The 12,585-nt window shown below is 34.4% G+C and overlaps 1 protein-coding gene across 2 annotated transcripts in view; it reads right to left on the bottom strand.

Moving 5' to 3' along the window:
- TBC1D19 (TBC1 domain family member 19) overlaps window positions 1-12,585 on the bottom strand; it is a 160,685-nt gene that overhangs the window by 83,150 nt on the left and 64,950 nt on the right. For both annotated transcript variants that reach the window (XM_007448810.1, XM_007448811.1), the window contains 4 exons: window positions 8,141-8,215; window positions 6,903-6,966; window positions 5,691-5,737; window positions 1,333-1,443 (listed from right to left, as the gene is read on the bottom strand). In XM_007448810.1, coding sequence (XP_007448872.1) covers window positions 1,333-1,443; window positions 5,691-5,737; window positions 6,903-6,966; window positions 8,141-8,215 — 297 coding nt within the window. The remainder of the gene's footprint in view (window positions 1-1,332; window positions 1,444-5,690; window positions 5,738-6,902; window positions 6,967-8,140; window positions 8,216-12,585) is intronic.

Genomic DNA, 12,585 nt, shown 5'->3' with positions numbered 1-12,585 from the left:
CCACTCCTGGGCATGTATCAGGAAAAGACAAAAACTCTAATTCAAAAATATATTTGCATACCAATGTTCATAGCAGCACTATTTATAAGAGATATAAAATGGAATATTGCTTACCATAAAAAAGAATGAAATATTACCATTTGCAGCAATATAGATGGATCTAGAGATTATCATACTAAGTGAAGTAAGCCAGACAAAGACAAATATTATATGATATCACTTATACGTGGGATCTAAAAAAATAATACAAATGAATTTATTTACAAAACAGAAACAGATTCACAGACATAGAAAACAAACTTATGGTTACCAAAGGGGGATAAATTAGGAGTATGGGATTAACAGATATACACTACTATATATAAAATAGACAAACAACAAGGATTTACCCTATAGCACAGGGAACTATATTCAATATCTTGTAATAACCTATAATGGAAAAAAATCTGAAAAAGAATATATGTGTGTGTATAACTGAGTCACTTTGCTGTACCCCTGAAACTAATACAATATTGTAAGTCAACTATACTCCAATTTTTAAAAAAGGTAGATTTGGAGCTGAAAGATAATACATTGATTACTGTCACACTTGTCATCCATACCTCCCACCTTTTAGAGGCATTAAGGCTTGACCATCTTCATGTTTGCGTCATTCTTCATTCTCCCATCAGCTCTCTATCTTAATACTTTAAAGCTTAGAGTTACAAGTTGTTTCTTACTTTCACCAAAGACAGTATTTACATTTCTGCGCTCCTTATCATTTTGGGGTAATTAACAAAAGAAGGAGTGATGGTAATTTCTTAACTCCTTTATCAGGAAATCTTCCCACCTTTCTATAATTACTCTATTTTTAAACTAACGACCTTATCAAATTGTGACAGTCTCCAGAGCAAAGACAGCCTTTAACTCATCTTATGTTCTTTTATCTCCCTCAGTGTCTCACCATGTCATGAGCTTAATAAAGGATGGGTGAATTAAATGAAATGTACATTCTTTAAAAAAATTTTTTATAAAATTCATAATTTGTTTCAATCAGTTTTACAGCCATACATCAGGCACCCAAATTCCAACAAGCTGTCTTATAAATCTATGCTGTTTATTAAAATAAGAAATAAGCAAAAGCATTTATAGGTCAAGGAAAGCTCATCTTTATTCCTACTAGCAAAGCAACTCACTCTCTATACAACATACAATAAAAAAGAAACTTTTCATTTTTTTCATTTATTTAATGAGCAGATTGTCCTACTGCTTTAGATATATGCTGCACTAAAATATATTTCTAATAGTTGCCCTCTAAAATATGTTAATTTATTTTTAAATGCCTATACTTACCAATTCAGGGATGTCTTTTACTTTGAGAGGAACTTGGATTAAACCCAAATGAGTCCTGAAACTATGAGAATCACCATTTTCATAATTTGGGTTGCGAAGATTAATTAAAACCTTTAAAAACAAATCCAACATAATTGGTTAGTTTCTTTATTGACTATTTACACTTATAAAATTGGTAGTAATAACCTTAGTATATATCACAAGATTAATAACTATCTGGGTTATGCATATACTTTAATTACATTCTGAAAACTATAAAATTGTATTAAAATGTTAAAATACTATAAATATGTTTTTAATTTAATATTCTAACAGATGATCTACCATATAAAACTAAAAAATTAAAAATTTAGTTAGAAAGAAAAACTTTCTGATGGTGAAAAGAATTGTTTGATTATAATATTTTACCAGGGAAAATGACAGAAAAATTTAAATTGCTTGATTGTAATATTTGCCGGGAAAAATTTTAGAACCAACTCTAACTCTTTTAAAAAACAGATACTGACAAGGTTTATAGAAAGACAGTGAATAACATCATAAGGTTTTGCCGATAAACCAAACCAAAAGGGCAAAAAAATTTTTCAGAGGCCAAGCAAACAAGAAAGACGGATTTATATATTTTTCAAAATTAACTAGATTGAAAAAAACTTAGATATTTGCACAGCCTTTACTCTAGGAATCTCACTTCTATCAGTATGATTATGGAAATAATTAAAGCTGTTTGCAGAGACAGTGCAGAAAAAAACATCAAGGAAGTACTGTTCTCTTATAAAACAGAAAAACATGAGACAACTTAAATATTCCATTAGAGGAAGTTACCTAAATAAATTATGTTTAATTAGTACAAAATACAGTGCAATATGCCTCAATTAATATCACAATATGTTTATTAAATTAAAAAGTTATAGTATAGTAGTATTTATTGCTGTATGATGGCATTATGAGTAATTTCTGTTTTAAATTTTCTTCTTACATATATTTTCTTATTTTTCTAACAACACACATTTTGGGGAGAGAATAATAATAATTTCAAAAATATTTAAAAATTGAAACTGTTGAGGGAAAGAAACCACCAAGAATCCAAGGAAGGAGATTATAATGACAGAAACACTATCATATCTGAAGAAGGCATTCATAAACTGATAACTAATGGCTGATAAAATGGAATATGCTATAAGGCCAAAAGAGTTTCCTAAAATTGCAAACACTAAATTGAAACTAAAAATATCAAAGGTATTTGTTTAAAAAAAAGGAAAAAGAAGATTTAGCAAAGAATCAACAGTGTTAAATACAGACTAATATAGAATAACACACTTTTAGTCTAATTACACAAATAAGGCATCATACTTGCATGGGAAACTCAAAAACACAGAATTGAAAAGAAAAAGAAACTATGAATATGTGGGCAATAGAAAAGAGAAAATATTAGAAAAGCAGAAACTGTAACTAAGAAAATGATTATAGAAAATTTGCTTGAGTTAAAGAAGAATCTCAGCATGACTAATAAAAGGATCAATTCAGCAACAGTCCTGAAGGCCACAGAACACTATGATTATTAAGGAGAAAACAGTTAAAGACAACCATAAAAAAATTACATGAAATTTAAGTGCTAGAAAAGGAAAGAGTTTGGGAGAAGTCTTTAATAAGCTAAGAGAAATAATGCTAGCACCATAAAGGCAGTTTCAAACCAAAGTAATTTTTCTTTAAAGTTAAAAAGATACTGCTTACAATTCTAAAAGGCCTGAAATAATTTCTAACAATGTTCTATGCTGGCAAACTGGTATCAGAGACAACAGGTTCAGAAAAGAAAAAATAAATAAAATGTGAAAGATGCAATCATTCGTTTACTCATTCACTCAACACGTTTACTGAGCCATGATGTGCTAAGCACTGTTCTACCTGTTGGAGAGAGAAAAGTTAAAGATAGGATCAGCTTGCAGCTGCAGCTGGTTTATGGTAGCTCTATCTTATCTTCAGGGTTACCTGGACATCTAGTAGCAACCCTTGGCCAAGATGGGGTAAAATGCACTAACTAGTCATTTATAATGTGCTATTTAATGCCCCCTGGAGGAACTCCATATCAGTTTATTTACATTGTTTATTGAAAATGTACAGATTGCTGGTTTACATCTTAATTACCAGTGGGGTATAAAAGACCCCTCAGGGCTTCCCTGGTGGCGCAGTGGTTGAGAGTCCGCCTGCCGATGCAGGGGACACGGGTTTGTGCCCCGGTCTGGGAAGATCCCATGTGCCGCGGAGCGGCTGGGCCCGTGAGCCATGGCCGCTGGGCCTGCGCGTCCGGAGCCTATGCTCCGCAACGGGAGAGGCCACAACAGTGAGAGGCCCACGTACTGCAAAAAAAAAAAAAAAAAAAAAGACCCCTCAGAAAACTTGTGCCTTGACTCCCAAGACCGAAGTATCTTGCATGTACCTTGGAGATTCATAACCCAAAGACAAAGTGCATCCTGTGCAACTGAGAAAGGGGCCTGGGAGATGTGTCTGGAAACTCCCATCTCTTTGTATTTGCATGTATTTTCTTTCTCTTGCTGAAAGAAAGCCTTATGTGGGTGTATCCTTGTGGGTGAAGTCTTGTTGAGCCTTTTCAATTATCTGACTTGACTCTGTAATTGTTGCAGCAGTGAACAAAACTTCCGTCTAATAGGATAAGGCAGGCAATAAGCCAAATAGAAAAATAGTATGTTATATGATGCTAAATGCTATGGAGAAAAACAAAGTAGAAAAGGGCTATAAGGAGTTCCACCCAGGGGAGCCAGGGAAAAGTTTGCTGAGAAGGCAACATTTTTGTGTGTGTGTATGTGTTTGAATTTTTTCCATGAATATTTTTTTAATTGAAATAAAAAATAATTGAAATATAGTTGACATACAATATTATGTTTCAGGTGTACTACAAAGTGATTCGACATTTGCATACATTGTGAAATGATCACCACAATAACTCTAGTAACCATCTGTACCCATATTATACCCATATAATACCCAATATTATTGACCATATTCTTTAATGTTGAGAATGTGACATTTAAGCAGAGACATAAGGAGTGAGGGGAATGTACACACAAGTATCTGGGGGAAAAGCACTGCAGGCAGAGAAAAAAAGGAGCAAAAGGCCCTCACAAATGGGCGGAAGCCCAGGTAAAGCAAGGAGGCTAAAATAGCTGGAGTAGAACAAATCAGGAGAAAAGGTAATAGGAGATGAACTCAGAGAAGTGGTGGGGTAACAGACCAAGCAGGATATTTTAGGCCACTGTCATGACTTTGGTTTTTAAGTAGAAGGAGATAGGAAGCACCTGGATACCAGAAGAGTGGCTTCTTCAGAATTGTACTTACAAGTCTTCCTCTAGAAACTCTGCTAAGAACAAAAGGACAGATTCTAGGTGGGCAGCTTAGAAGCAGAAAGAGCAATTAAGAGGCTACTGAAATAGTCCAGACAAGAGATGGCTGCTTGGACCAGTGAAATAGGAATGATCCTAGTAAGTGGATGGATTCTGGATATACTTCAAAGGTAAAGCTGAAAGGATTTGCTGATGGATTACATGTAAGGTACAAGGAAAAAAGTGTAATCCAAGAGAGGTGAATTAAAATAATTAGTGAGTTGTAACTGCCTACTGAAGAGTTCCACTTGAATGCTCAATATGCCTCTCAAACTTCATTAAGCTCATCATCTTCACTAATGGACCTGTTTCTCCTCCTGTATTCTCTATCTCAAGGACAAGTTACCTCTGCCCAGTTACCCAGTCTAGACACTTAAAGGTTATCTTTGTTTTTTTTTTCTCATGCTCCTTAGATCTAATCAGTTCCCAAATCTTCCTTAAAATCTCTCAAGTCTGTTGAATTCTTTCCATTTTGAATGCTGTTCTCTTAGTTCAGACCTCTATCATGCCTTGTCTGAACTACTAGAACAGGAAGGAAATAAAAAAGGATACAATTCACTGAGCACCTACATGTGCCAGGAAGCAGGCTACATGATTTACAGTCACTATTTTTTAAATCAAATCTTCCTGATTTACTTCCCTCTAATTTTTCCACACTCCAATGTATCTTCCAAGAGCAATTTCTAAATATAATATAATTATGTTATTTCACCATTTCAGTGGCTCTGGGGCTTTTTACATGGTGACTCCTCTGCCTAGAGATGTTTTTATACCATCATTTATTTTGCATTTTTACCTCATTTATATATAGGGAACAATTTCCTTTAAAAAAAAAAGTCTTATATCTCGCCCATCTTTATATCTTCGTGCCTACCATTATGTCTGACATAAAATAAATTCTCATTTATATATATATATATATATATATATATATATATATATATATTTTTAGCCAATAGAACCTACCTCGAGAAAATCCTTAGGTGCATAAACAGGCCTGAAAAGGCTTAAATCTAGAATTAATAAGACAGATTAAAACAAAATTTCAATTATAACATAAAAACTCTTATTAATAATAAATTTTAATGATTCTTTCATATGTTGCTATGCAGCTAGATTAATTCAAACATTTGCAGAATATCAGTTATTTGTCATACATTGTGTTAAGTACTGGGCCAATAAAAATAAAAAGGTAGTCCCTTCCCTTGACAGCCTAGATGACATACTCTAGAAGAAATAAAGAGTCCCCACTGTGATAAATTTGTAATAGATTATTTGTAGTTGAATTGAAAAACAATGCCAGTATGATATGAAAGTTCTATATGAGAATAGAGAATTCTATATGAGAATTCTCAAAGTACTTAGAATACAAACAATGCATTCTTGTGAATTCCTGTAGTTGTATTGAACTGTTCTCCCTTTTGAACTTCTATAACACACTGCTCCCTTTATTATGGCACAATTTCTTGCCCAGTACCCACCCCTCTCAACTTTCTTTTAAGGAGTGGTGAGGAATTATGTACATGTCTACCTAAACAATTTTATATATGTATGCTTATCATAGTAAATGTTAGCATTCTCACTCATTATATGTTTATAAAATTGATTGACTCAATTTTAAACATTAAAATGAACCAAACTAAATTCTTAAAAACATTTTAGAAGTATTAAAACTGTTCCACATATACTCTGGTTTCTCTTCAGATCAAATAAATCTCTTGCCTTTTACTAAAGATTTTCATGGAGAGAAACAAATCTGAGTGTTTAATAAATTTTTTGAGGCCTTGCTTTGGCAGGGCTAGTAAAAAAACCCCAAACTTTTCCACATTTAATCCATCTTTAACATCTCAATGTAATTAAAGTTTGAAAAAGATTTGTCTATGAAATCCACTGAATGATTTAATTTACCCTTTTATAAAAATGTTTTCAAATGCTGCTTTAAAAAAAGATAACTGATTTAAATATCCTCAAAATAATGGAGAACACTGATCAAAGTTAGGAATTTTAAACTGCAAAGTAGAAGTTTAAGCAAAAAAAATCAGATGATAGTAAATTAGTGGAGAGGGCAAGTTGCTATCTTTCCAAAAAAAATTGTTAATATTGTTATTTTGGATTCACAATTAAGAAGGCAATTTTTTTTTCCCCACTACCACATTTTGAAAAGAGTTTTACATATACCTGGCTCATCAGTTCCCATTTCATTCCATTTATTGAGAAGTTCTTTCTGTTCTCCAACTGGCCTCTAAAAAAGGTAATTTTAAAATTGGTTTTGTTTTGTGAAGTTAAGCAATGAAGCTGAAAAATAAGAATCAATACCTCATCTAAAAGCTTAAATAAGCTACCATAACACAAGAAAAAATAATTTCATTACATATGGTTAGCTTTTTAGGGAATTACACTTAAATTACATTATTTAACTATTACATTATACAGTAGTCTCAGTGGCTCAGTTACAATGTGGTGCTAATGAGTCCAAGAATAGAAGGTAAATGATCTGTGCTGGCTAGTAAAATTTCACAAAGAAAAACTGCTCCTCAGCCACATACTACATCTCTTACCCCATCCAGCAATCTGAGAAACGCATTGCAAGGGGGACTGGCCAAGAGAGTGTGACTGTGAATCAGTAGCAACATCTTCCTATATGAAAGACAGTATATTGTACAATACTACATATTTAGACAGTTTTTCATATAAACTTATCTTTTTTTTTTTACACCATCCTTCTGGTGCCTTCAGTGACTTGTGCTTGGATATTATCCAAAGTACATTCACTATATCCTGTCCAACAGCAGGAAATAAATAGCAGGTTGGGAGAATGAAGTGAAGAGAAACGTTCTCTCCTACTCATGAGCAGCTATAAAGAATCCAGAATATTTCTCAAGTGGCTTTTCTCTCCTTTTTCATCTCTCCCCTCTCGAAGCCCAGAGTGACAGATAAATGATGAGTATTAGATCTAAATAGTTCTGCAGAGATGACAAATCATTCAAGTAAGGAGACTAAAGGTAATTAAAATCTTTAAAGTGTATTTATAAGACAAATCTCCAAATCACCTATACTGCAGAGTCTACATTTATTCTCAAGATATAGGTTTATTACAAAAAGCACTACAGCATACATAATAGAAACCTATATAAACTACATCCACATAATTGGCCTTTCACAGATTTTTGTTTCAAAACAAACTGATATACTAATAATAAAAAAAGATAAATCTGCCTGACAGATATTTCATGATACTTCGTAGTACTTGATTCACAAAAAAATACTTAAATGTTAAAAGTACTTTCCGTGCTCTGTGGTGACCTAGATGGGAGGGAGGGAGGTCCAAGAGGGAGGGGATATATGTATACATAATAGCTGATTCACTTCGTTGTAAAGCAACTATACTCCAATCAAAAAAAAAAAAAAAAAAGTACCTTTCGTGCCAATGGGATACTCAATTCAGTGCACATACTATTTAAACTCTTCAAAATTCTTTTTTCCCAACTTCCCTGAAACATAAGGAACAATCTATTATTATTTCTGGTTAACAGTACCAAAACTGATTTTAAAACATTAAAGATGTTATGAGCTATATAGAAATGGTGAAGTTGGTTGAGATTGGTTATCTTTATTCATTAGTTTACTCAACAAATATTGATTACTGCCTACTATGTGCCAGATACTATCCTTAGCGCTGTGAAGTAAGCTGTGAGTAACAAAAGTCTCCGTCCTCATGGAACTGACGTTCTAGTGGAGGATGGGAATGAAGATAGACAAAAAAAATAAATCAACAATCAGATGGTGATAAACATTACAAGGGAAAACAGCAGATAATAAAAAGGTAAGATAGATTTAAGCATTTTATAAATGTCTGATACTCAGGAATCCCATTAATGACCTAGTAAAATAAAATTTTACAGAAATTGTTATATTATAATTTTTCCAAACATGATATTTTACCCTAAATACTTCATCATGAATTTTCTAAGAATAAGAACCTTCTCCTACATAACCACATTACCACTGTCACACCTAAAAACACTAACAATAATATTTCATATTATCTAATATTTAGTCCATATTCAAAAATTTCCAATTATCCCCAAAAATGTCTTTATATTTTTTGAAATCCTGGATCCATTAAAATTGAATGCATTACATTACATTTGGTTGTTATGTCTCATTCCTTGTAGCTTAATCTAGAGTGCTTTCATCCTTTTGTTTTTCATATCGACTTTTTTGAGGAGTCCAGACCACTCGTCTTTTATGTGTCACAATCTGGATTGGTCTTACTACTTTTTCACAGTATTTATTACATTTCTTGTAAATTTGAAATAATAAGTTAATTTTAATGGTCAGTCATAAATGGATTATCCATATATACCATATTTTAGTAAACTATTCTTTTTAATGCCAAGCTAAAATGCCATAATTTTTGGTCTTTTTATTAAAATATGCCTACAGACCACTTCTGACTCACTAAAACCAAAATAAAATAATGCCAAAGCTCCAAAATTTAACCCAAATGAGGAGAAAAGGAGAGAATTATATATTACCTTACCCATAAAGGACAGTTACAAGCAGACAATAAAAGTAGAATAATAATAGCTCCATTATGTGATTGTTATAAAGATTAAAGTACTTTGAACAGTGACACAATAATGATCACCATTCAATAATTGATAGCTTTTACTACAGCTATCATTATTCAGAGCTTCTTCTTTAATACACATATTTAAATACGTTACTCTCTATCTGGAATAAACCCTCCATGCTCTCCTCCCATCCCAACATACTCATTCCTACATTATCTGAATAAATTTTATTCACCTTCCAGGTCTTTACCTCTATTAAGCCTTCTCTTACCTAGCCCCTCATCCCAGATAATATTCGGTACCTTTGCTTATGGGTTCTCACAGCACCTCTTCCTTCACCTATCATAGCACATATCACACTTTGTCTAGCACATAATAAATCCTCAATAATTGAACAGATTTTACCCTAAGTTATGTTGCAAGCATTTAAAAATAATCTGATACAACTGCCTAAGCAATGAATGAACAGGAAAAACCTCATCTATAGGAGGAGTACAGAACTGTGTGAAATGCATAAGGCTTAAGTTACTAAATATGTAGAAATAGGTTTTGAAGAATAAAAGAATACTCTTAATATATTGCATGAAGTACTGCCCATACCGTGTGACCCCACCCCCTTCCCACCCTGGGCAGGTAACCCGGCCCCGCCCCAGCTGTGGCCCCTGGCTGCAGAGAAGTCTGAAACGCAGGTGCCCTGCCAGGGCCTGAGTGGCCATCCCCCCCACCGCCAGCAGACCCGGAGCACCCTGTACAGGGGACACAGGTTCGATCCCTGCCCAGGAAGATCCCACATGCCGCAGAGCAACTAAGCCCGTGCACCACAACTACTGAGCCTGCGCTCTAGGGCCCGTGAGCCACAACTACTGAAGCCCATGCTCCAGGAGCCCATGCTCCGCAACAAGAGAAGTCACTGCAATGAGAAGCCCGCACACCACAACGAAGAGTAGCCCCCGCTCACCACAACTAGAGAAAGCCCGCACGCACCAACAAAGACCCAATGCAGCCAAATAAATAAATAAAATTAATTAAAAAAATTTTTTAATTGCATGAAATACCCCCAAAATGAATTCCATTTACTGGCTTATTTTCAATTCTCTCTCTTTTCTTTTCTTTTTTTTTAACTGTAAAAAGTTCTCTTAGATCTAAGACTTAAAATACATTTGGGTACATTATTCATGACCAAACTTTAATTATTGCAATATAACCCACTTCCACCCTCAACATCCTTATCCCCAATTTATCTAGATAAATCTTATTCAACGTTCAGATCTCAGCTTAAAAATAATTTCCTCTAATAAGCCTTCTGTCACTTACTCCCCCAACTCCAGATTGTTGGGGGAGCAGGTATGAGAAAGTTTAATTTAAAAAACTGTAATTTTAATTCAGCCATTACTATAAAACTAAAATTTGCGTAAGATTAAAAAGTCAATCCCTGAATTTGTATTACTTATCCTATTATATAAAGAACTAAATTTCTAGCTATTGAATTATGATTCCAAAAATTCTCATTTTCAACCACTAATAAGAGGGCTCTTGAGTTGATAAAAAGAAAATAACTCTACGATATAAAAACAAAATTAGGGGCTTCCCTGGTGGCACAGCGGTTGAGAGTCCGCCTGCCGATGCAGGGGACACGGGTTCGTGCCACGGAATCCCACATGCCGCGGAGCGGCTGGGCCCGTGAGCCATGGCCGCTGAGCCTGCGCTTCCGGAGCCTGCGCTCCGCAACGGGAGAGGCCACAGCAGTGAGAGGCCCGCGTACAGCAAAAAAAAAACAAAAACAAAACAAAATTAAAGTTACAACAGACATCAATGTGTGGCTTATACACTGTGCATATTTTCAAGACTGCAACACACAATTTTAATACAGCATAAAACCTACTAAAAACTCAAACATGAAGACCATTTAAAATAGAATGATACTTTCTGTAATTATACCTTGATAAGATATTCTGAAACATATTTATCTTATCTTTAAAAAATTATTCTAACAAAAGCATCTCTTCAGGTGTTTTCAATAAAGTACAATTTCAAGTGATTAATCATAGTTCTCCTAAATGGATATTCCACTTTACCAAGTATTTCAACTTACCAAATTTAAATTTAATGTTACATGTAATATATAGAGAAACTAGTTAAGAAAAAAGTTACAAAGAAAAGAAATTAGATATTAGAAGAAAGCATTCTGAATGAAAATAATTTAGGAAACAGAGCTATGTGATTTTCATATGTTATTTTATTAATCCTGTGAGATATGTATCATTACCCTCATTTTACAAATGAGGAAACTTTTTAAAAGAACACCTGAGAGTAGAATGGAAAAGAATATTAAGAACTGAAGCAATGCTGCACAAAGTTTTACTCAATTATTTTTTCTGTGCTCCGCAACTAAAGCAGAAACTTGGAAATGGGGACTTCCTTGGTTGTCCAGTGGTAAAGAATCTGCCTTACAATGCAGGAGATGAGGGTTTGATCCCTGGTTAGGGAACTAAGATCCCACATGCCATGTGGCAACTAAGCCCGCGCACCACAACTACTGAGCTCGCCCGCCTCAGCGAGAGAGCCTACGTGCCACAAACTACAGAGTCCATGCACTCTGGAGCCCATGTGCCACAACCACAGAGCCCACACGCTCTGGAGCCTGCACACCACAACTAGAGAGAGAAAACCTGCACACCACAACTAGAGAGAAACCCATGCACCACAACAAAGAGCCCAGGTACAACAACGAAAGATCCCGCATGCTGCAACTAAGATCTGATGCAGCCAAAAAAAAAAAAAAAGGGAAACTTGGAAATGATCCAGAAGAGAAGAACAACTTAAAACTGAGAGAAGGAAAGAGGAAAAGGATGTTCAATTCAGAAAAAATCAAATTTTTATGGCTAGAAAGGGGGAGATGAGGTGTAACAGCTGAGTTTTCAAATAATGAAACGACATAGATTCAACAAATGTTTATTGTGCACCTATTAAACACATGTCACTAAAAGATGAATGAAACAGCATCCCTGTAGTGAGGGTGGGGAGGATAAGACAGAAACAAATAATATAAGCTGCAAAAAGTTCATAAGGGCTACACCAGTCTGTATGTCATAAACCAAAGAAAACATAAAACAATAAGCAAGCAATAGGAAGTCAGGTATATCAAAACTTCTAGTTGACAACAGAACACATACCACTTCCTTGAAAATCCTAAAAATAATGAAAGAAAAGTGACCCCAGTGGTTGGCCACTTCCCTACTCCCTGTTCCATATCTATGGCAAGGTTGGCAGGATTTTTCCAAGGT

Source organism: Lipotes vexillifer, unplaced genomic scaffold (assembly GCF_000442215.2).
Source record: "Lipotes vexillifer unplaced genomic scaffold, Lipotes_vexillifer_v1.1 scaffold100, whole genome shotgun sequence".
Taxonomy (NCBI): Eukaryota; Metazoa; Chordata; class Mammalia; order Artiodactyla; family Lipotidae; genus Lipotes; species Lipotes vexillifer.
Note: the sequence above shows the minus strand (reverse complement) of the source record. Positions and strands in the feature narration are given on the sequence as shown.